General features: G+C 39.4%; 1 protein-coding gene across 2 annotated transcripts in view; it reads left to right on the top strand.

Moving 5' to 3' along the window:
- The window catches only part of nedd9 (neural precursor cell expressed, developmentally down-regulated 9), a 33,127-nt gene extending 12,705 nt beyond the window's left edge, over positions 1–20,422 (top strand). Inside the window, exons 1-7 of one of the 2 annotated variants that reach the window (XM_066674567.1) lie at positions 2,803–2,821; positions 3,925–4,323; positions 14,282–14,380; positions 14,472–14,603; positions 15,404–16,474; positions 18,316–18,405; positions 19,477–20,422. In XM_066674567.1, the coding sequence (XP_066530664.1) occupies positions 3,931–4,323; positions 14,282–14,380; positions 14,472–14,603; positions 15,404–16,474; positions 18,316–18,405; positions 19,477–20,028 (2,337 nt within the window). In that variant the 5' untranslated portion in view covers positions 2,803–2,821; positions 3,925–3,930 and the 3' untranslated portion in view covers positions 20,029–20,422. Of the gene's footprint in view, positions 1–2,802; positions 2,822–3,924; positions 4,324–14,281; positions 14,381–14,471; positions 14,604–15,403; positions 16,475–18,315; positions 18,406–19,476 lie in introns of those variants that run through there. The other variant, XM_066674566.1, reaches the window with a different exon arrangement.
- The last annotated feature ends 5,630 nt before the right edge of the window (positions 20,423–26,052 follow it).

Below are 26,052 nucleotides of genomic sequence, written 5' to 3'. Positions count from 1 at the left end.
TTAGAGAAATTTATTGTCATTGTACAACTGTGAAAGCAATACAACAAAATTGTGTGGAAAAACTCCTGTGCAAAAGAACAACCAAAATAAATAGTAATAAGTAAAATAAGATTAAATATAAGTAGCAGAAATAATAATAGCATGGATGATAATAATAATAATAAGAAACAGATATTATAGATATTATTACTAAGTTTCACACTTTTGCCCTATTTCTTGTTCCAAGCTCTGTTTCTGTTTTCTTGTTTGCCATGTGCTCAGGAGCACATGGCTCTGTTTTTGTTTTGTCCCTAGTCTCCACCTTAGCCCTGCCCTGGCATTAGTGTTCCCACTTGTGCCTCCTTTGTGGTCCTGCCCTCTTGTTATCTTTCCCAGTTCTTTTTTGTCTGTGCTCCTAATATATACCCTTTTGGATTCAGTGATCCTGTGTCTGGTGTTGTGTGTGGATGTGTGTATATATGTCCACAACGGTTCATGGTAGTTCTCTATTTTGTTTCAAGTGTCCTGGTTTTGTTTCTTTCTCTCTGTGTTTAATAAAATTTCCTTGCATGTACGCCTGCCTCCTCATCTACCCTGCACAACTGTGACACTAAGTGACAAATAATAATAACTAAGTGACAAATAATAAAAATAACTAATAGAAAACAAAAGCAAACTAAGTAGTATTCAAGGATCGATTATCGGATAACATTGTAATATTAGTCTGATTATTTTGCACTAGAATATTGCATAGTACAGTTGTTCTCAAACTGTGACACAGCAAGTGGTGGTACGCCATGACATCGAAAAAATTACTACTTAATTAAACAAATAATTAATAACTGAAAATCTGAAACTGAAAAATGTTTGTGTAAACTACATAATGTCTCACATTTTTCATAATTAACCTTAGTTTTTGTAAATGTAGTTTGTGTGAAAAAAAAAAACATGGGCTATGAAGAAACCATAATTCAGTATGACTATAAGGGAAGGGCTTCTTTTTTTCCAGGGAGGGAACACAATTTTCTAGTATTTTGCACAATCCATGTAAAGAAAGCCCAGTTTCAGCTTCTTACTAAATGTAAGCAAAGGCTAGAGACAGACATGAGTAATTTGAATTTTATTGCAAGAAAAGAAAAGTGGAAACAAGACCAAATCCCGCGAAATACTCCTAAGCCCAGAAGGACTAAATGTAGAGGCATAAATAGAGAAAACACTTAACTGACGGAAAATGACATGGCCGATCTTCGCACCATTAGAGTCCTAAAACATTGTTTAACAGCACCGTGCCTCCTTCACCTACTGATTCAAGTGCTGAGAGCAGCTGTGAGCAGTTACTTCAAGCGCTGCGCTGTTTTCACCTGTAGTCTAATAAAGTACATATTGAATTGATCTCTCTTCATGTTCTAATCTCTTTCAAAATGCTTATTATCCCCAAAATTGTATATGTTCTAGTATATATAAAATTGTGTTTAAAACATTCAGTTTAAGACTAATTATTTGATTAGTTCTATAATTTTTAGTAATTATTTTAGAATAGCTTGATTCAATCATAGGATTGATAGGTGGTACTTGAAGGTTTTGGTTTGATAATAGGTGGTACTTGGTCTAAAAAGTTGAAGAACCACTGCACTAGATTAGCACTGGTACTGGACATTGTACACAGAGGTGTGGTTGGGTTTGGGTGGGTGTGTCAGTGTCCTATAGTCTGTTTATCAGCTTGCCAGTTCTGGGAAAGAAGCTGTTTTTCAGTCTTGTGATGCTGACCTGTATAGTCTCTGGTCTTCTCTGACATCGCTCATCAAAGATGTCGCTTGTCCTGATATTGTGCTTGTCAATGTAGGTACAAGCCCTGTGCACAATTAAATGTTTTATTTACAATGACCCCTCTTTAAAGGAGACAACATCACTAATTATAAAGTGTCCCTACAAATGGAACACCTACCTTGTATCTACACTCAGCTCCACTGACCGTACAGGAGCATGTTATAGTTTTACAACTACAGACTGTAGTCTACCTGTTCCTCTGTATACATTCTTATCCTCATTTCACCCTGCTTTTCAGTGATCAAGACCCCCATAGGACCACAACAGAGCAGGTATGATTTGGATATGACTGATATAGTGGTGTTGTGTTAGTGTGGGTTGCACTGATACGAGTGGATCAGACACAGCAGGGTTGCTGGACTTTTTAAACCCCTCAGTATCACTGCTGGACTGAGATTAGTTCACCAACCAAAAATATCCAGCCAACAGCATTCTGTGTCCACTGATGAAGGACAAGAGGATGGCCAATGCAAAGAATGATCCACAACACAAATCATACCATTTCTGTGGTCCTGATCATTGAAGAGCAGGGTGAAATGGGGATAAGAAAATATGCAGAAGAACAGGTGGACTACCGTCTGTAACTGTAGAGCTGCAAAGTGCTCCTGTGTGGTCAGTAGACAATAGCTGATGAAATGGACAGTGAATGTAGATACTAGATAAGTGTTCCTAATCCATTGATGGTTCAGTGTAGTATATGTTTGTAGCACAAACACCCAGAATATAGAATGTGATGTGAACTGACTAAGCTCTATATGAGTGGACTGGGAAGAAAAGAGATTAACCAGATAGATTTAGTGACCTAAATTCTGGCACAGGATTCAACTCCTTGTGCTTGTAATAATGAAGTAAGAAAATATTTGCCAAGACAGGCTTGAGAGAAATGTTATGGCTATGCTGTGGTGTGCTGGAGACATTTTTATGATTGTTTTCTTAGTGTGATCCAGGTCAACTGCCGCTGGCCCATTTTTCTTTCGAAAGAACGAGCACATTGGACTAACTGTCCCATTTTAAGGTACATGAGTTTGCAACAGGCTTTGAAACTGCTGTCGTACAATGATAATTTTAATAGCACTGGATAATACATATTAAATATTAGTGAGACACCAAGGTGTCCTGCTGTTTCACAAGGCTGATATAATTTGATCCATTTGCTCCAGTTCCTCCATTTGATCAATAATATTGACTGTGATGCACTTTGCATACTAATGTCTGTAACCCATACATGATGTAAAGCTAGGGTTGCAAAATTCCAGAGTTGAAAAATTCAAAGTTAACAAAGAGTTAACTGGTAATTATGGGAATTAACAGGAATTAATGGGAATAAAATGGGAAAATTCAAAGATAAAGTTGAGAAACTTACATGTAGTTGGTAAAACATATACTGAAGCATAATCTTGGCTAAAATAATTAGATATGATAACAAAAAAAGTTGAATAGCAAAGCTGCTCCTCAATCCCAGGCACATGGCACATTACACATTGAAGGGCTATTGAGACCACACCCACTGCACTGTTCATTCCTCCATCAAAGCACTACTAATTTTTATTGACAGTAATTGCATTGAAACATTTATTGAAACTATTATATCAAGGTGTAATCTCACAGTTGATGGAAAGATACCGGTAATTAACTGGAAATTTACCTGAAATTTTCCACCCCTTTGCAACACTATGTATAGCAGTTTACATTTACTGCATCCTTTAGCAAACTCGGAAAATGTACACATCACTCTTTTAGGCAATTTCTGACTGTGTCTTTAATCTCTTTCCTTTTTTGTGTGTGGTATTCAGTTGTTCTCAACACTTGTCATTCAGCAGCTATATTTAACTCTATGCCATGTAAATACTGTGAAGTTTATGCAAATAGCATGTAGTGTTTACTGTTGTTGCTCTCAAAATATCTACTATTAAAATGTGTAGAAATCTATTCTCTGTAGAGCATGTGTACTTTCACAGTCAACACTAATTAACATGTAATTTTACCAGTATTACCCAAAATTTTCCTTACAACTGCTCTAAATGATGTAATGTATCATCTTGATTGTATGCTATTTTCACATTTCTCACCGCTAAATATGTTAGAGACTGATTATGATGGTTGCTTCTGATTTGACAGAACCTGATGGCGAAGGCATTGTACGACAATGTCCCAGAATCCGCAGAGGAGCTGGCTTTTCGCAAGGGTGACATCCTGACAGTCATTGAGCAGAACACTGGCGGCCTGGAAGGATGGTGGCTATGTTCACTACACGGTCGCCAGGGCATCGCCCCCGGCAATCGCCTCAAACTGCTCATCGGACCCATGTTCGAAAACCAAGCGGCAGCCAGCCCCTCACCTTCACAAAGCCAGGTCCACCAGCCAAGACCCCACACACCACAGGGCCTATACCAGGTGCCCCCTTCTCACCTGCTCAACCATGGCTCAGCACAGAGTGTCTACCAGGTCCCACCTTCACAGGATCTGTACCAGGTTCCACCGAGGAGTGTCCTGGCTGCCGATGGAAAGCCAAGCAAGGTAAGAGAAACTTCCCACATCAAACAACTACAGCAAGGCAAGGTGGGAATAGAGCCATTATTAGAGCATTGACATTCCTAAATCCAGTTTGTAGTTAATAGCACTTAATGTTTTAGAGGTTTGCACAGATGCTGGAGTCTTTAATTGTTTTGCAATATTGTTCATAATTTATATTGTGATTAATATCTTCACTTTAAAATATTTTGTGGCCTGGGATTTGAAAATGCTGACAATCAAATAGATAATCATATTCTTTGAATAGTGAGCCAATCATTTATTTATTTTTTTCAAAGTTCTGATTATTTAAAATTGAAAATTGTTTCACAAAACCTTCATCATCATGGAACGCTAAACACCATCTGTCCAAGCTTAATATCTTGTTTTAACATAGGTGTTTATTCATTCATTCATTCATTCATTCATTATATGTAACTGCTTATCCAATTCAGGGTCGCGGTGGGTCCAGAGCCTACCTGGAATCATTGGGCGCAAGGCGGGAATACACCCTGGAGGGGGGGCCAGTCCTTCACAGGGCAACACAGACACACACACACACACTCACACTTTTGAGTCACCAATCCACCTACCAACGTGTGTTTTTGGACTGTGGGAGGAAACCCACGCGGACACGGGGAGAACACACCAACTCCTCACAGACAGTCACCAGGAGCGGGAATGGAACCCACAACCTCCAGGTCCCTGGAGCTGTGTGACACTACCTGCTGCGCCACCATGCCGCCCCATAGGTGTTTAATAAAACTTAAATTATACATTATATTATATATATATATTATATATATAATATAATATATATTATAAGTTTTAAAATAATTTTTCTGGACAGTGTGTTTGTTTTTTTTCCCCAATGAATTTTAAAATACTGAGAGAGATTTGATGTGTTCTCCCCATATCTGCATGTTTTCTTTTGGGTGCTCCGTTGCCAAACATGGGTGGATTGGCTGGGCATAAATGTCTATAGAGACGGTGTCCCTAAGATGGTCTGGTGCCCCGTTCGAAATGTGTTCCTCTCTGGCGCCCATTGATTCCAAGTTGGCTCCTGACCCTACAATGAACCTGATCAGGATGAAGTATTTACAAAAGAGTAAAGAACAAATGATTGACTTCTTGATGAATACTAATTAGGTCATCATGGGACCACATCTGATTCCAGTGCTATATCAATCATGATATCCCAACGCTGGAATACTAAAATGACACTAAAGGAAAAATGATATGCACAGAAATTAGCCTTTACAAATAAATGTACTAAATAGCAGAACATGATATGGTTTGCATTTCCAAATATATTCGAAATGCCCCATGCTGTAGTGGCTATGAGGTTTGTAGCTCTTCTGGGTAAGACTGTGCTCAACCCCTACTATATGCTTCAGTCACTGAAGACAAAAAAAGAGATTCAGTGCTTTGAGTGTTCTCAACAGATTGAGTTTGAGCTCAGCTGATGGCAAGGGATTAACAGAGATTTGACCAGTGGTACACATGGATTTTACTGTGGAAAATTGCTTCACATTGACGCTGTTCTGTTTAAGGCCGGATGTTGTGACCCTTGTGGCAGAGTTATTTTATAGTTGTGATTGAAATGAGCTCTGCATCTGGCCAAGGCCGCGCCTTGCTCTGCCCTTTGCCACAGGCCAGTGCATGTTATGTTTAGCTAGCTTATTCTGGGCTCAGCTGAATTCGTCTGAACACATAGCCACAAAAGGACCAGAGATGGGTGAGAGTATGTGTCCATACAGGGAAAGATCTGCCTTAGTCTTCAGTCTCTGAGGAATAATAGGGTCCCATCTGGAAGTATCCCTTAAGTTACTAATTATTTAGGTGCAGGTCTGCAGGTCTTTTATTCCCCCAATTTATGAGCTTAAATTTAAAATGAGACTTGTAACGAGTCCAATTGTTTTGGGTTTTTTTTCTTTTATTGAATATATCTTGCAGATCACTATGGCCCCATAGATTAGGTTAATCTGCTCTGCTTATTTGACTTTGATTAATTATAACTAAAGTATTCATTATAATTGAATAAAGTAAGATATTTAAAGGTAACCCTTTTTACCACAAGGAGAGGAATATTTTAGGTTAAATGAAAAAACACTTAAGAATTCAAAAGGCAGCTTGAACACTTCACTAGAAAAAAGATGGCGAACCTTTCAGCCACCACATTGTTTTCTCTATTTAAGTTTTTATTTCATGGGAAATGGAATCTAAGTCCACGCCATGATGGAGGCAAACAGTAATTCAGAATTTTTCCCTTTCTATGAGCTCTCAATAGAACCCCTGGTTTCCTTGAAACCCACCAAAGTGTGTGTTTATCATCACTAGTGAAGCCACACAGTGTTCCTGCTCGGCCGAGCACGTACCGCCTGAAGCCTGATATAAAGCCTGTGATTACTCATTCTAATTCGCAGGCTCCACTGCAGATGTTGAGAAGGCTAGAGAATAACTGGTCTAGAGGATGGGCAGTGCCGCTGGCTATAATTCTAGTGGACTCTTGTTCCCTATGGCTTGTGGTAGCATTATGGTTGCTTTTTCAGGTTTTGGACAAAATGGCATGTATATTGTGTAAGGTGATATTTGTTGCTGTTATTATTTTTTTTTTACCAAGATGGATAATTCCCATTATTATTATAGGTCTGAATATGCAAATTCTGCAGCTCCCACCAAGAGTTTTTGAGCTAGACATGTGTAGCAGGCATAAATTACTATTTTTGCTGTGTGTGGGGTTTAAGCTGCCACTAAAAAATGGCCTGCAATTGCAGACAGGGAACACTTATTTGCTGTTTTCCACAGAGGCTGGCGCTGCAGTTTGCCAGCTCTTGTACGCATGAGGTAAGAGGGTGTGTCGCCAGCCGTAAATGTCTATGTGAACCTCTCTGAATCTTAAGCTAATCCAAGAAGGGTTACGAAGGTGTGGTTTTGAGGAGGGTGCAGCTGAAATAAGGATTTCCTGCAAAATCTATGTACTCCCTCTTCATGTTCCTGCGGCACACAATAACGATACAACAATAACCTCCCCCAGGCTCTATTGTTTATTGAACTGAAAGGCAGCAGTTCAAGATGCCTTTAATCAGTTTCCAGACCCACATGGCCCTAATTATAAATGTGGTTTTTTATGTGTGTGTGTGTGGTTAATATTTTTAAAGCTGATCTAGTAGTTTTGTAAAGCTGATCTAGATCTAGTAGTTTTGTTATGCAATTTATATGTTGCTGTCATTATAACAGTACGATTTCTATGCTTATTATTTTCTAAAGATTATTATTGAATATATTTATGAAAAAATATGTACATGTGAAGAGTTCTTAAATGATACAAGTAAGGAATAGAAGACTTGGTGGCTAGTTCTGGCCCTTCATTACTGATTCCCAAATAATCTTTGCAGACACATGAGCTGTGTGAGTGTGAATAACATATTTAAAGTTTGGACACTTTCAAAAAACTTATTCGTAATACAAAGGCCCCATGAGTGTTTTTCCTAAAAATTTTAGGAACCTTTGTTGTTGTTGTTTTAAATTAGACAGTCATTTTATAGTCAAAAATAATATTGGATTATAATTTAATAAGGGATTCACATATGAGCACACAGAACGAATCATTTTGTTCATCCTTAGAGAGTTTGCTGCTCTTCTGTGTTAAGAACTAGATCTTGGCTACTTTGATGGGTTGGGCTTCTGCTAGTCAAGAGATTCTAAATCTGTGTAAAAATACCTGCACAAACAAAAAGTTCATGTTACAACAGCACAGTTTCACAATCTCAATTTTGTTTTTGCTTGGCAAGTATAAATTAGCCTTGAGAAAGTGCAGCTGAGCTTTAGACGGCGATTTGGTTTTGTCTGAGTGGTTGGAACAGAGTGTTCAAGTGCAGATTGGTGCAGTGGATGGGCATATGACGCACTGTGAGGCTTGGCTGGGTCTAGTTGGCTCTGTACACATTGCTCGAAGCTCTGTCCTTCCATGACCCTCCAGTGTACAGTGTGTTAAAGCTACCCACAGCTGTCCTATTCACGGCCCATTGTAGCTGCACCACAGTAGGCCCTGTCCCCAGTGCTCATGTATCCAAAATGGATGTTAAACACACTGGTTGGAACTATACAAGATCTTAAAACTATAAGTCTGTCACACTTCCTGCCAGGTTTATTCATATTCATTTTTAAACAGTATAGTATTAAATTTAGCCTTAATTGTGACTATTTCTCAGCAAGCACCCCAGTGAGTCAGCTTGAGAGTCATTGTAGCACTTCAAGGCTAGGTAAAGATTGTCGAGCATTATCAGCACAGACCAGGTCTGGCTCTTTTCCTCACTTCCTGTCAGGGAGATTGTGAAAGCATATTGTTTGTGTGCTTCCGTATCCAGGAGCGAGCATAAAGATTTGTGACCAATAAAGCGTAGGTAGTAACCAGCCACACCTTACTTAAGAAAACTATTACCGTCTCACTGTGGTTGAGTCTAGGTTTAGTTGTAACATGTGAACCTAGGCTAGGCAGCCTGCTCATGTTTCATCATTACTATTGAGGTAGTCTACCTCTGTGTTTTTCAGTACAAGTGTGAGATATATACTCTTGCTTTGTACCTGGAATTCTTGTCGTTTTAGAAGCAAAGGGAGTGTTGCTGATATGAATGAGTTCTCTGGGTATTGACTGAGATGTTAACTGATATAAACTCAGGATTCTAAATATGATTAATTTGCTGTTATACATTTGGACAAAGCACTTACTGCAATACTTCAGCATATTTTCACCTATTCATCCTAATCCAAAATGTCAATGTGCTTCAGTCAAGAAATGTATGAAATGGATGCCAATGGCCAAAAAAAACCTAACAACAAATTCATTTTCATGTTGTGTTCCAGAATTAAAGTAAAATAATATAAATGCGGTTGTACCCCTTTAACACCTATTGTTCCTAAAAGTGTGGCCCTGGTTGGTGACAGTGAGTGATAGATAAAATTCTTACATGAATAATTCCCCTTTGCTGTCCTCCTTATCGTGAGATTTCACTTTTTTCCCTTAACACAGCTCATACATCATAAAACAAAATCACCAGATATGTGTACGATACGACTGGCTAGCATTAAACCGATGTCATGCCCTTCTTTTGTGTCTTCTGCACACACTCCTGCACACTTTTGAGTCTCTTCTTTCACAAAAGAGAAAGCAGGATGAAGTGAGGGAACAGGAAATGCTTGGCTGAAAGGTAATTCTTATTCTCATTCCCATCAGACTGAGAGTTCAACCAGTGCATTCTTCCTCATCTTCCTTGCTCCTCACACGGGTCTTCACAAATTGAAATCCTTTTATTCCACATACATTTTCATAGTAATCAGAAGAGGAAGTGCTAAAATGGGGGTCACTGAATACATAATAAGTTCATTTAAATAATTACCCCCAACCTAACCAGACCCCACCTCCTTCAGTCGGGCAATTCAACAAGAGTGATCCAGAAAGGCTTTAAATCAGCACTGATTGTGACTGTATTCATAAAGTAGGAAATCAATTATGTGTTTCTTTTCATGCGCCTAATTCAGAGGGAAGGCTTTGTGCTTTTGGTTTTATGGCTGAGACATATGAGGTGTCTGGAGATTTGGCACTTAATTGCCTGTATTAATGGGCCTGTTATATTAATAGACCACCGCTGTTCCTCCCCCCTCGTTAAATAGAGCACTGATGAGTTTGAGGGCAGGAAATTCACAAAGGCCGTCCAGATCAAGGCGTCATACAGAGGGCATCTGCAGCATGACAGAAATGTTTGTTCTGATAATGAGGCAGAATATATTAAAATCCAGTGATAAACAAAATTTCAATAACCCACATAATTACATTGTCTGGTGCAAGCCTTGTCTGGTGAATTCTTCATAACGGTCTCATTATGGACCAAACTTGATTTTCAGTGGGGGTTTAGGTAGCCATTAAAAGATTGTTCAATATTGGATTTAGGTTGTATTACTAAGACCACAGTTGAGTAAACATGACTGCTTTTGAGGACCAGTAAGCATTATTATAATTAATTCATGTTGATTAAAAGCTCGTATATTTCATTATAAATATTTCAGAAATTATTTCTGCTTCACCGAAATCATCAGTGTCCTCAGTGTTCTGGCTAATTTCCGAAATGGATGTGGTGGACACCAGATAGTTTCCAACTAAATCAGGACTAATTAATTCATTTGGTTTGCCCAGGAAACCCTGTGGTCATGTCATCATTTAGGACAGTGAGTGTTAAAAGGGGTAGTGAGGATGGACATGAAAGCCTAACATGGTCTAATTTCATCCTACCACACAGTCAACAAAGCAGTTGAATTCATTGACTGAGAAAAGGCTTTAATGATTAAGCAGCTATTGTTTTAATCCATTTCACTAAAAGAGAGGCCTGTTAGGTTTGAATGAGCTTCAGACAAATATAGTGATCACATCCCATTCGTTAACCACACTTCCCTTGAATCAAAGCCACAGCTTATACTCATTCCTTGGAAAGAGCTTTTGAATTACTGCATTGTGGTCTGCATCATGAGGAGCAGAAATTGTTTAGCTTCTCATTCGCACATGTAACCTACTACTACATTTTGAACCACTAAAGATGTGAGGATGGATGTGCCCCATTGTAACATGAGATATGTTACTGTTGAATAGTCCTGCACTACATATTATTTTTAATTTATTTTGTGTAGCAGTGCACCTGTTTGAGAATTGTGCGTTGAGACCAGTAGCTGATATTTTTGCATGTATCATTAATATAAAGCTGTGGGTCTAGTATTTAATGGCACTCCTGTCTGTTGTATAATATACAGTCATACGGTATGTCCTTATGTCAAGCTGTTATGTGTTTCAGGGCATTTTCTGAATCACTGCTTTTAAAGAGCCTGAACTGAATATGCTAAAGAATGTCTGATGAAATATAATGAACTTGAGTCATTTAATGCCTGTCAACTTAGTTTTCACAAAAAACAACACCTTCAGCAATTCACTTCAGAGTCTGACTTTCCTCTTAGTCACCCTCATCCAGAGTAAAAGCTTTATGTGGCACCAGCCCCTGAGGGGAGGCGAAGGTTTGCACAGTCCCCTCTGCTGCTCTGAGCTCAGACTTCCTAATCGCAATGCGGCGACAGTCAGCAGCTCCATCAGCCTGGTCAATATTTACCCACCCTTATTATTAGAAGTGTCAAATAGCAGAGACGTGCTAAAGCAGGGTAAATAAAGGGACTTAGACCTGTGAAGAGACTGGTGTGCTTGTGTGTGTTTATATTGTGTCTGTATTTGTGAGTGTGTTGTTTGGCTAAAAATATTAGGCCAATAATGACTTTGTAGTAAAACAGAAAAGAAGAGCTTCCCCACAATTTCAGGAATAGAAAAAAAATAGTTACCAGGCTTAAGGTTGGGTTTAGGCTTAAAACTTCTTATGATGGGGTGGTTCCCCAGACAGGGATTAAGCCTAGTCCTGGACTATATCCTTGTTTCAATGGAAGATCACAATTCAATGGAAGATTACAATTTAAAATGCTGTGTAGTTCAGGACTAGGCTTCTGTCTGAGAAACCACCCCAGTAATTTATATATATGTATCGTGTGTATGTGTGTGTGCGTGTGTGCGTGTGTGCGTGCGTGCGTGCGTGCGTGTGTGTGTGTGTGTGTCATGTAGCAACTCTAAACTTGTGCATAGCACCTAGCGAATGCACAGCAGACAAAAGCTTGAGTGGTTTTGACCAGTACCTTCTTAAGACCATGAGAACCAAAGTGAAACACTTATTTTCTTTCTCTCTTCTCACTGGCCAGCTCCTGTCTCTTTCAATATATGCTACTGCATCAGTGGCCACTCGTTTACAAGCACTGACCTTTTTTTTTATTGATTTGACCCCTTAAACCCTAAGGGCTTTTGTGGGTCCACACGTAGGTTCCTCACTTTCACAACTACATCACAAATTTTGTTTTGTAGCATTTACTGAATAATTAATTGTAGGTTACTTAATAAATAATAATAGAGATTAAAGATATATGTCTTAATAACAGCGCCTTCTGTCTGTCTGCATTCAGCAATCAATTTCTGCCTTTTTTTTATATTTGTTCTTTCAATGAGCTACTCTGGTCTTGCTATTATAAATGATGCACAAGGCTGAATATAATGTTCATGAAACATTTGAAAAGATGGCGCTAAGAATAGATGTAGGATCAGTCATCCCTCCACAGGTTTGGGTGTGAACGGAGCTCCGACGTCTACTGTTTTTGTTTTGTCCCGCCCTGGTTCCGTCTCAGAGGCACCGAGTGATTTAAGAGTTCTGGGAACAGGCCTGGGGCTTTGGCCTGTTGATGATCCGTGTTGACCCTGCCATTCCCCAGTGATGATTTATATGTAGGAATGCCATTGATGTGCACCTAAACACACACAGCGAAGGCAAGAGCATGACAATGAAGTTTATTAATACCATCTGGACAGCTCATCTCTACTGCACTGCTGTGTCTGAGAAAGAAGGATAGAGAATATGCCGTTTTGCGTGTACCGTTACACAATGCCATTTATCAATGAGCACTCAGTTTTCAACCTCAGTTAAGAAGCTTTTGTTACTGATATTATATCTAGAGAAAGAGAGGAGTACATATTTTCTGCTGAAGACAGGAAATCAGACGTATGGTTCAAATTTGCAGGCACTGTCATGGAACCTAGACTGTTCCAGTATGTGTGATAGTGGTGTGTGTAGTGTGTTGTTGGAGAGCGAGAGAGAGAGAGAGAGAGAGAGAGAGAGAGAGAGAGAGAGAGAGAGAGAGAGAAGGGGGAACGAGTGGGGGAGAATTCCGAGCATTCTTCTGTCTGTCTGACACAGCAGAGGGCTCAACACAGTGAGAAACACAGAAAACCAGGATAGATTGTAAATATTGAGCTAACGGGCCTTTTCCATTCAAATAATGGTGATTTTGAGAACATTTTTGATCCCCACCACTCCAACAAACACATACATGACTTTTGCTTCCAGACTCCACTGTAATTTATTTTAAACATGGAAATTCATAGATAAATGCAAGGAAATATTTTTATGTTTAAACTCACTAATGTGTTTTGTTGTTGATGTAATGTATCTCATTCAAGTGGAAATGCTGCACATTTGGTCCAACTGAGTTAAATGCCTTGTTTAAATGAAGGAAAACCAAACCCATGTCATCCATCACGTCTCAGTGCAGATTCTCTGTGTCTCTCTCAGCACATTCCCCCACTATCAAGTTTGACACTGTCGGTGTCAAACTTGTCACTCTTCCTGAGTGTCACAGCGTAACTATTGCCAGACCCAATCTCCCAGCCCCAGACTCCCAGCTCAATCTCCTCTCCATTGGCAGTCTCATGCCCCATATTTCCCCAGGATGCTCCCTCAGTCTGGAAGCCATCCCACCCGGAGGCAGGCCAAAGCATTGTAGAGACACAAAGACGTCACTTCTGTCAGGACTAGTTTGTCTGAAATGCTTGAGCTGTAGATGAACAGAAAAGAGCCGGGTCACACGGGGACTGAAACAAACATGCAGCAGGTCCCAGCAGCTCCCTTAATGAAGTTAGAATGGCACTGGGGAAAGATATTAGATTCTCACTGGCGCCAAGTGTGCTGCAGTGTGTTTAGCTGATTTGCTTTTTTTTTTTTTTATCTTAGGTGATTATTAGGGTACTAGCAATCTTTCTTTTCTGCATATTTTTGTGCCACATACAGCCATTACAACATCATGAATATATGATATATGGCAATATTAATCTCACCCTTATGCAAAGAAATTGTTCTTTAACTCACTATACATACAGAAAATACTTTAAGATGTTACTATATGCACACTAGCACTTTTGTTTCAGAATATTACAGAGATAAACATGTTGCACAGATGCTCTAAAGCAAGTCCACAATAAAGAGATTTGGATATTGCTTTGAACAGGCTCTGGTCTGGAAGCTCTAATGGATTTGTTTTCTCTCCATGTGTTGGCCAGGTGCTGACCCCGACACGAGTTGGTCAGTCATATGCCTACAGCCCTGTCCCCAGCAGTTCTCAAGACCTCTATGATGTGCCTCCAATACGACAGCAGGGGGTAGGCTTGTTTTTAGATGTACATATTTAATGAAGTATAAACAGTGAGGGATTCTGAACTTACACTGTGTTTTATGGTTTTGTCTTGACAGGTCTATGATATTCCACCTGGGAAACAGAAAGGAAAGCACATCAGCCCCCATGGCCAGGGACTATATGACATTCCTCCAACTCAGGATACAAGGAATCAAGGGGTGTATGACATCCCCCCACCTTCACAAGGGGTATGCTGTAGTCATGTTAACTCCATATTCAGAAATGCAAGTAAATTCATTAGAAATGTTTTCCATTCAGAAACAACTAAGTTAAATGCATGTGTGCGCTTTTGCTTGGCAATTTAGAAGAAAACATGTCTGAATGCCTCCTTTGTACTCCAGTGCTACTTTTTCCTTCAACTGCACGGTCACAAGTAGCAGAAAATAAATAATGTCATTTTTATTAGTTTCCCCTGGTTACTTAATTAAAGCTTTGCCTGCCAGGAGAGATCAAGTCAGACCCAGAACTGTGCCCTGAACTCTGCAGTGAGGGATGTGAAAGGCTAAAATAACTACTTTCAGGGCCCTCTTATATTTCACTGCTTTACAGTGTGCAGTACAGTCCAGTGATCTGAGTTTGTTTGTAATGAATTAAAGTATGCTGGCAACCTGTTATTTACATCACATTTAATTATGGGTTTGCAAAAATTTAACTTGCTGTAAAAGACAGATTTCAAGCCTGATAGAAATCACTTAAAGCATGCGCCTTTTATTGGTTGATGTGTGTGCTCACGGTATGCAGCATGTACGTCAGGACGCATACTGCATGCTCAAAATGGTCTAGTGGTTTTCAAATGCTTGGTTGTCAAAATATTCTGTAAAAATTCCAAATCCGCTTTGTGGGAGAATATAAAATATCAGATTGTAGATATTAGTCTGTCAGCAAGACATTTTAGATGCTAAGTGGAGACTGAAATTCAGATAATATTTTTTTTTTGCTGCATTTTTTTAAGGGAATGAAAGTTTTATTGTTGCTCATGTTCTTGCAGGTGTATTCAGTACCACCTTGCAGGAGTAACACTCAACAAGACGAGGGCAACTACGACTTTCCCCAACCTCACAAACACAAGCCAGAGGGCGTATATGACGTTCCACCATCTTTCATCTCCAAATCTACCCAGTGCTCCCAGTCTAATTATGACTTCCCTCCAGTCTCAGAACACCGCATGGTTGCCAGCAATGACAACAGCATCTACGATGTCCCTGCTAGCCAACAAGCCATGGCAGGACCCCGGGATCTCTACGACATACCACAGGGGCTGCCACAGAGAGAACGCAACAAGGGCATCTACGACGTACCGCCTACAGATTCACGCCCAATGGCTGATGTGACAGACGGCATGAACCGTCTTTCGTTTTCCAGCACTGGAAGCACACGCAGCAGCATGTCCACTTCTTCCTCCTCAGCAGGGTCGCCGGCCGAGGGACGTCTAGCTTTGGACCTGGACACAGCCTTGCAGAGACTTGGACGATTACAGCAAGGCTTAGATACTTCTGTCTGTGCCCTCCAGAGTCTCGTGGTTTCGCCCAACTGGCGGACATACGGCTTTATGGAACGCCATGGCAATGAAGTGCGTCTGATATTGGAGCGTGTACGTAGTACTCTGGCCGAAATCCTGGCTTTTGGACGAGGGGCAGCAGCAAACGCCACAGCCCTGTCCGACCCGGGGCTGCATTCAAAACTACGCCGGCAGCTGCAGAGGCTAGAAGATTCACAGCAGATCCTGCAGCAGACTCATCAGAGTCTAGAAAACAGCGGCTGGGCACTTAATGTCCTGGCAGCAGGGGGAAGGCAGCCAGGCAAAAGTGATGAGCTCGATCGATTTGTTATGGTGGCGCGGACAGTGCCAGACGATGCCAAACAATTAGCATCGACGATAGGGGGCAGTGCAGAAATGCTGTTCCGGAGGGGGCCAGTAGAGAGCGTTGTTCACCCTTTCACCTGCTCCCCAGCAGAAGAGGATAACCACAGCTGTCAGACAAAACCTTTCCCTGTGCCACAAGACAGTGAGAAATGCGTAAAAAGCTGGATGGAGGATTACGATTACGTTCATTTGCAGGTGAGAATGGGTTTAATCTTAGTTTTCCTTTTCAAACAGCTGCTGACTAGCTTTATTCAGGAATTATCAGCTTCTGAATGGGTGGAAAACACACAAATTTTATTTGCTAGTCTTCATCTTAACTACCAGCCAGAAACTCAAGAATGCAAATGTAACCAGAGATTTACATTAATAGACAAATGCTATAGGGAGATCACTAGCCAAAAAGGGGAGAGAATGTATTTGACTAATTTGTGACAAATACCGCAAAGTTTACTGATTTTTTTCCTATCAGTCAGCTTCTTATCCCTTTTGTTATTACATTGAAATACTTGCCACTTGATTAACTAAACTTGAGATTCTGTTAATAAGGTCTCACAGTAATATCACAGTATATGTAGTTAATTCTCATATTTCAGTGTTTGCACACGTGACAGTTCAGAATTGCAGCACCCATACCCAATTATCTTTGAGACTCAGAGAAGAATAGGCTTCGGCATGAGTGAAATAGTCATTAAAATGCAACGTTACAGTAAGAACTGTAAGCAGATTTGCTCACATCTTCTGTGGAACGGCTTTAAATTCCATGGCACTTTTATATATATATATATATATATATATATATATATATATATATATATATTTATATATATATATATATATATATATATATATATATATATATAATGTGTGTGCCTTGCGCCCAGTGATTCTGGGTAAGCTCTGGACCCACTGTGACCCGGAATTGGATAAGCAGTTTCAGACAGTGAATAAATGAATGATTTTTCAGTGTGCATAAGACAACTTGACTTATTGAGAAAAAGTAAAAAAAAAAGTCTGAATCTACAGATTCCTGTTCTACAGCCTGAACAGTGCATTGCAGGGCTAAACCGCTAAAACACACCTGCTTTTTATTTAAATAATTGCATAAAACGTAAGTTTGCTAGTACAGACCATGTCATTATAGGCTGAACGTAGGAGTTCAGGGCAGTTTCGGAATGTGTATTAATCCAAACAACCCCCATCCCACCCCCACACAACAACACGGAAATTACGTGAGCGTGCAGGGTATCTACAGGGCTGAGGGGAGTTTGTGCATGTTTTAACATTGTAATATATATTGCAGAAACAAAAAAAATTGCAATGTCATTTTTTTTCTCTAACTGCATTCTGCCTACTTCTCCTTCCAGTTGTGTAACTTCAAGGCAAAGATTAAGGGGATAAGGACCCACATATTAACTTTTTATACTGCCATTCTTTTGGGTTTAAAGGGCAATGACTCATTCTCATAGCTGTTTGAAACAGGAAGTTAAATAAAAATAATGAATTGTCTTTGGACTTGCATTATTAAAAAAGTGTCATTAAGAAACACATAGGTTTAATTATTATTTTTTGCATTTATAAATCAACAGTGACATGTTCTTATAAATGCTCATCAGTGCTGTTTAGATTTTACATTATTTTATCCAGTGTGACTTACAGATTTAATCATGTTACAGATATAGGCTAATGCGATAGGAGGAGTCTTGCCCAAGGGATCTTACATATCACAGTGTTCCTGCCAGCTGGTTCTTGATAGCTGGAAATCTAGTCCAGATCCACTGCATGTTTCATTGCAAAGAAAAAACCTAATTAGTTCTGTTAAATTGAATTTAGTGCCGTTCAGTTTATAAAATTGTTTTTTATCACACAAAAACAACTCATCAAACTCTATTTGGAGTATATTTTATTCTTGGATTTCTAATAAAATATGAAATGATTTGTCTGAATGTCCAGCGCATGCTTCAGTAGCTTGCATCTTGCAGAGTTTCCCTCCATGTGTTAACCAGCTGACACTTTTTTCCATTGTTATTATTTCAAAGGGTAAAGAGGAGTTCGAGCGTCAGCAGAAGGAGCTTTTAGAAAAGGAAAACATCATGAAGCAGAGCAAAGTCCAACTGGGACAGGAACAGGTACATGACATTACACTCTGTTACACACAGGGAGTGTTGAAAACAGTAAAACTGTCCATTACACGATTTTACCATAACATCAGAGGGGTCATTTTAGAGGCTTTGAAACGTATGGCTTTCAATTTGGTGGAAGCTGTTTGTAAAGACATCAAAGACACATCTGTTTCCTTAACCAAGTTATTAATGTGATCTCTGTAGAATATGCCAGGGTTCTCACGATTGTGTATCCTGACCTTTTGCCCACAGTTTGATAAATATTAGGATGATTACAATAATGTGGCTTGCACTGCTCTCTAAAGGAGCACTGGAGTACGCTGTTGATTGGTGCTCAGCATTTGTAAACTTTAATGTTCAAACAGTGCACAAACAGCATGATTATAATGAAATTCTACAAAATGCATTTTCAAATTTCCACTATGCATATTGTTACAGTTTTGCTGTGAAATATCACAATGTCATTTTCCATTGTCACTAAGCGTTGAATACAAATATTCAATCTCAGGATACACACCAACTTAGGTTTTCTATATTTGTGAAAATCATTACAACTTTATATATCATCGCTGTCTAAAGAAAAACGCATCTAGATTTATGTTAGTGTTAAGTTCACTGCATCATTTAAATACAGATTCATGAAGAATGGATCAATAAAAATGCTCTAAAATCACTTGGAATTAAATCTTTTTTATATTGACTTCCATTTATAGGTTTTTTCTCCTGTTACTGTTTTGGAGATACATGTTTTGACAGGGACGATATACGGTCATGCAAAACACAGCGGTGTTATAAAAATGTGGAGATCTGATAACTGTGTAGGTTTACTGTTAAAATACACTGTCAATGTTTTAAATCTGAACAGTATGCAGCAGCTGACCTGCCCATCATTGAGTGTTTACGAATACTCTAGATGATAGTTGGGTCTTTTGGATTTCAGTGTATATTCATGCTTTTATATATATTTTAACAATATTACAATTCTACAGAGCCCATAGTGTTTTTTGCCAATGATAACCTGATAAAATCAGTACGAGTTGCATTTATGTGATTCTCCTCGTCTTCTTTCTCTCACAGTTGAACCAGTTCAAGCAGCTGGAGCAGGAGGTGATCAAACCTGTTGAAAACGACATCACACAGTGGATCTCCCATCAGCATTCCACAGGCTCCTCCTCTCCTTCAGACTCCTCCTCCACATCCTCGGTGGGTGGTGGGGCTCCGCCATGTGGACGTGACCGGCAGCTACTGGGCTTCTACGCTGATCAGTGCGAGCAGCACTTTGTGACTTTGCTGAATGCCGTGGATGCATTTTTTGGCTGCGTGGCAGCAGGACAGCCTCCTCGGATCTTCGTGGCTCACGCCAAGTTCGTCATCCTCAGCGCACACAAGCTGGTGTTTATCGGGGACACTCTTTCACGCCAGGCCTCTGTGCCCGATGTGGCCAACAGAGTGATGGACTCCAGTAACGTCCTCTGTGATATGCTCAAGACGGTGGTGGGCTCCACCAAGATGGCCGCCCTCCATTACCCAAACACAGCAGCCGTGCAGGAAATGGTGGATCGCGTCACGGACCTCTCGCACCGAGCACAACAGTTTAAAGCTCAGCTCTTGCAAATGGCAGCACTGTGATCTCAACAGTGTGAGCCAAACAACTTACAAAGACCTTATGAAATGTGTATATTTATATGTGTAAGGCACATCAACTGAAACTGTGTTCTGTAAATAAGTACCGTTTCCTCCTCCTCTGTAAATATTCGGCTCTATTTTTGTTTAGATTGGTTTTATATATTAAGACTATTATGAATATATATATATATATATATATGAACATGAAATTGCTTGTAAGAACAGTATGTTAACATTCCCTTCTTTTGTTGATGAGCACCTTATACATTGCCCATAAGTTTGTTATCATGACCTGTAGATAAATGCTGCAACCACTGCTGGAAATCAAAGTAGATCTTTTCATTTCTTGCATTCTGCTGCATTTTGTTCTGCAGTCAATGTGGTTATAAAAGTAAAATACTGTTCTTGACCATGACTTACTCTTCATTCTCATTTATATAACAATGTTGGGTTCAGACTCTAAGCATACAGTGGCAGTGACAGTGAGCCAACTCACAAAGCCACATTTGTAACGACTTAGATGCATTTTTTCTGTGCTTTGTTCTTTTAAAGATTACAGTGAACATTGTGCTGAAATTCTAAAAATTGTAGCAAACAGGAAGGTTGGGGGTGGGAACAACTTACTAGTGCCTCCTCCAGCTATGAGCACAGACATCTGAAAGACACCCCTAGACAAGGTTCAGAAAAAAACCTAGATCTACTGTTCTCACTACTTTCTAGCACCTTATTTACCTCTTAGATCATAATCTGACGATATGAAGTGAGTACATTTTGGTATGTTGCTTAGTGATCCACATAGGACACAGTCACTGTATTTAAACATACGTCCCTGAATGTAAGCGAGCATGTGAGAAATAGTGCCCCTTTTGGTGCAATCCTTAAACACGAGTGTGAATTACAAGGCAGTCCGATGGGGCACTTCATATCTGAGAATGAATGCCGCTAAGTAAAACTTTGGGCAAGAAATGTACTGTTGGTATTTTGAGTGAAACCACAAACCCAATAGAGAAGGCTGTGTTAAAAAAAATAAAGTGGGTTTATTGGGGCATGATTATTGGTTGGCAGGGCACTGACAAATTAATGACCCTCTAATACTGGTCCTGGTGCACACTCATGAGCGCTTACAACATTTCACCTGTGGTTTGGAAATTCAGCTGACAGATTATTATTTAAGGAACAGCCCACTCTTCATATTAAGGAGGATCATCTGGTCACAACACCCTGCTGACTATCAACCCAACATTCCACAACTGAGTCACTGTAATACGCTTGATAAGGACAGGGGACATTAAATCCTTAAGGATAACGAAAGCCTTTAGGCTTAAGATCTTAGAAATTTTATAAAGAAAAAGAAAACAAAAATGTCTTGGATACAAATGAGAGTAGAATAATCAAGAACATTTAAAGTGTCCTTTGAGACCATTTTCAAAATATGAACAATGGTAAGATTGGTACTGCTGTAAAAATTACAATTTTATATATGAAGTGTTAATTTACAAATTAAAAAATTAATAATAATAATTTGCTACTTATGAAACAGAAATGGGCTCAACAGTGAGCCTTGAGGAATTCAATTATACCCAGATTAAACTGACATCTGTACCTCTTTTGAGCACAGCTTAGTGATGAAACAACACAAGTGCATCCTGTTGAATGTTTTAGGATCAATAAATATATAGAACAGTGCTTCCAAGTGTTACTGCCATTTACAGTTTCAGAAGTTATACTGCTATGGGTTAGCCACATTTCTGGAAATGATTGAAGCAGCGAAGCTGGGGGTTTTGTAAAGGCACAAAGACATAAGCTCTGGACCTGTGTATCTAACATTTAAGTTTTTTGGTGCATTTCCTCTAAAGTGAATGATGCACAATTTTCCTGTGAGACAGCATTTGTAGCTCTGTGACACAAGAAAAACTGCAAAGCCACCAAAAGTTTAACCTTTCTCATGAATTCTGATGCAGTTAAAGTGGAGTTTAGGAGAAATCCTTTGTTTGACAAGTCATTAAATGAGTGAAATCAAGGGTCTGAGAAAAGAAGCATGCTAACATACAGGTACAGCTTGTGTAAAATCCATAGCGAACCATGAAATGAAATGGGATGCCATTCAGTAGCCTTACATTAGCTTTACATTTTTACAGCCTTGACAGTATCGAAGTAAATGTAATTCGTTACCTACTGTGCTTAAGTACTTTTTTCGTGTATCTGTACTTAAGTGTTCCCATTCTGGGCAACATTTTACTTTAACTTCACTAGTTTTCAAAGTCAAATATTGTACTTTTTACGCCACTACATTGGTTTATGTGTGAACAAAACCGTAACGTGTCTGAACACATCTCAACATAGCTCTCCACATGATACAGAGTGGCTCCGTTGCTAGGAGATGAACGAATACAGTCGTTGGTAAAACACGTGAAAAAGTTTCCCCGCCTAAAACCAATAATACCAAAGGCAAGCTTTGTTGTGCAAATTTGATATTGTAAGTCGTCACTTTCAGTTCTTAGAACCGTTATGATTTTAGCAAAATGATTTGCACTGTCATCAGTAACTACTATTCATTAACGATTTACGTATCTGTAGATGTCACAAATCACTCACCGAGGGTGAGAGTCAGTTAGAGGTTTATTAAACACAACACCAGAAGCGAGGTCAAAACCAGAAGAAATATTCCAAAACCCAAAAAATCAGTACAGAGAGAGATAGTCCAAATGACAAAACCAAATATCAGACAAGAAGTCAGGAAAACAAAACCGCAGCCTATAAAAAAAACCCAAAAAAAAAAAACAGGTGTTTCAGAATTGCAGAAATCACTCAGATTATACTCTGCAACTATGTCGATAAAACAGGGAGCTTAAAGGAACACTGTGTAATATTTTTACCTTAAAATTATAGCTTCAAAATCATTGTGATGTGTCACATCATACATTAGAGAGAATAGAGCCTTTGTCATTGCTACTTGGTTCTCAGCACTGCAGAAACTGCACTATGTAACTTTTGGACCCTTTTGTAAATATGTAACCCTTTTCTTCTCCTCCCAATTTCAGTACAGTGCTGTAAAAGTAAACTGAACAAGGGAGAGCCCCAATAGCAGGAGGAAAACAACGGAAATCTTCTCTAGTGTTCCTAAATGAGTAAAAACTCAAGTGTTATTCTCAAGTGTCCTATACCATTGTGAAAGTTTACACTTGTGCATTTGCGTCTTCGGCCCTCGGCAGTTATACCGCCAAACCACTAGGGCTGAATTTCAAAAATCTTCAACCCTATGTAGTACACAATGTAGTGGTGTAGTGGTATTAGTTTTACACATCTTTAAAATGCACTATTTAGGGAGTGTATTGTAAAGGAATTAATATTCCTGGACTTTTTGATTTGAGCAACTTCAATTGTGTTCAACTGACTGCAGACCAATCACAGTCGTTGTGGTCTGTGTAGACGTGATGGTGCACATCAGACCCCACTGATTAAGGCATAGGTTCATCACAGAAGCATATATTGTGCTTAAAACTCTGGAGACAGCGACCTCTGTTGGTTTGGAGGGGCAGCACCTTGGGTGTATGTAATAGTAATGCGTCATGGTACTTTTAATTTCAATAATTAAAACTCACCTTTTATTTCAGTAAAAATATTGGGCAAAATTATGAAATATCAAAAATTAATGTAAGAATATTTTTATTGTCAGTTGTACATTTAATGGTCAAACGAGTGTTTTTTATTGTTTTGTTTTTTTACCTTGGAGAGTGGACTCTAGGTAGTTGTAGTGCGCCCTGCAGTGGGCATTTAATAGAACTACAATTCTTATCACTTCGCCTGTTGTGTATTTTGTTCATTTGTCTTTGTTAGTTTGCTTTGTTTTTATGCTTGTTTGTTTTAAGGACCCTTTTACTTTTACAGTATTGATTGTGGGTATATTGATTCAAGTAAAAACACATTATGAAACTGCATCATGTGAGTGATATGGAACTAAATAGATACAGTTAAAACAGTAGCCTACCTCAGGATTATCAGATCCCCAGACTTCACCACAAAAGAAAATTCCTCATGCAAACACAACGTATCTTGGTTGTACTCGCACACCATCGTCAGGCAACCAATCAGGATTCAGTGTGATCGACTGACATGCCAAAATACCAATCTTATATTAAGATTTTATTAAGTCGAGGAGAAGTAAACAATGCGATAGAAAAGAGAAACAAACCACACGGGCTTTCGTATTATGTTATGATATTATGTTTTAATGTGAAGGTTACAGTTAATGAAATTTTGACTTTAAATGTGCTTGGAGCAGTGGGGCGTCTGGGTTTGCCATGTGGAAAAGGTGGCAGCTGTGAAGTAATGGAATTGCATTGTCTGGATCAAAGCTGTGTGCTATCATTTCCTCAAAGCAATTTTCCAGCATCTAGATCAAAGTGTTTCTAGAAGAGCTGAAGCTTTTCCCGCAGAAAAGTGAGACTAACACACAATGAACGCTTTTGGATTTCAGAAGAACTGTTGGATGAGTATTTAATAAACTTAGCTCCATGGATTTTACTGGATTAATCCTCTAGTTTCAGACATGTTCCCCAGTATTTAAAGGAATAAAATGGATGGGGTGGGGGTGGTTGTTAGTCGAATGTTAGCAATGTTTGATTTCCATTTTTTCATTGAGAATCTGTTAAAACTGAGAGAAAGGACATTTTTAAAAATACTTATGTTTGGCAGTTTGAAATGGAATTTAAGGTTGAACTTTATTGGAATGAAGCTGTGTTTAAGGTAATACAACATGGGGCCTCCTGAGTGGTGCACGCCTCTAAGCCTTGACCTTATCGCCAGGAGCTTGCTGGTTCAGTTCTCAGTGATGCTTCAGCCATTTGAGGCTGGCGATCCTAAGAGAGCACAATTATATATCATATATATAGTTTTTATGAAAAGAATAACGTGGTTCTTCAAAGCCTACAATGGTCTGCTCCCTACTCAGCTCACTCTCAAGACTGAGACATTTTAAACTTTTTAAATGTTTTTTAAACTGCTGATCTTTCTGAAGCTGTATTTAAATATTTTCCACTCATTCCCTTTGGAATGTTTGTTTTTCATGCTCCTGGCGTGCCATAATATACTCCTCCTGCTCAACTGAGGGTAATATAATATACTCCATGGCCAAATATATGTGGACCTCTGAGCATAACACCTTTAAGAGCAAAACCATTGGAATTTATAAGGAATAGCCCGCCATTTTCCAACTATATTAGTTCCCTGTTTTTCTGTGAAGTCTTCCCACACGGTTTTGGAGTGTGTCTGTGGGAATTAGTACCCATTCATTCCAAAGAGCATTTGGGATTATAAAAGAAGGCCTGGCTTGTAGTCAAAATTAAACTGCATCCCAGAGCTGTTCAGTGGCTTGAGGTCAGGGCTCTGCGCAAGCCACTGGAGTTTCTCCACACCAAACTTGTCCAGAGAAATGCATGAAACTGAACAGGACGCTCTACAGCAGCTCCACATGAGACTAAAGTCACCATGTCCAATGCCATTAATCTACAGTAGACCTGGCTTTGTGTGCGGTGGGCACAAGCTCATGTCACAAAGTTAGATGCATATGAATGTCTACTCCACATTACGCTTCACAAGAATAGTGCAAACCCTAAAAAAAAAAAAAAAAAGTACCAGACCATTAGTCTTCCTCCACCAACTTTTATTGTTATTGCTCTGCCTTCCAGTATGAAGTTTTCCTGGCATCCACCAAACTCAGACCTTCCCATCAGAGCATGTTTACACTGCTCCAAAGTCTAGTGGCAGTGTGCTTTACAACACTCCATCCAGTGCTTGAGACTGTGCACACTGCATAGGCGTGTGTGCCGTTTCCTTGTCGTGGAAGGGAATGCTTCTGATGCACAGCCCTTGGGCTGATTTAGCTTCCAGAGGCAGTGAGAAACTCTATAGTGAGTAATGGAAAAGGGAAGATAGACACAGCAGCCCCACTATTGTTTCATGGCTGAACAATTAATGGTGCTTCTATTTCATAACAATAGCACTTACAATAGACCAGGGCAGATCTAA

This window comes from Hoplias malabaricus, chromosome 6, assembly GCF_029633855.1.
Source record: "Hoplias malabaricus isolate fHopMal1 chromosome 6, fHopMal1.hap1, whole genome shotgun sequence".
Lineage (NCBI taxonomy): Eukaryota > Metazoa > Chordata > Actinopteri > Characiformes > Erythrinidae > Hoplias > Hoplias malabaricus.
This window is presented reverse-complemented; position numbering and strand designations above follow the sequence as displayed.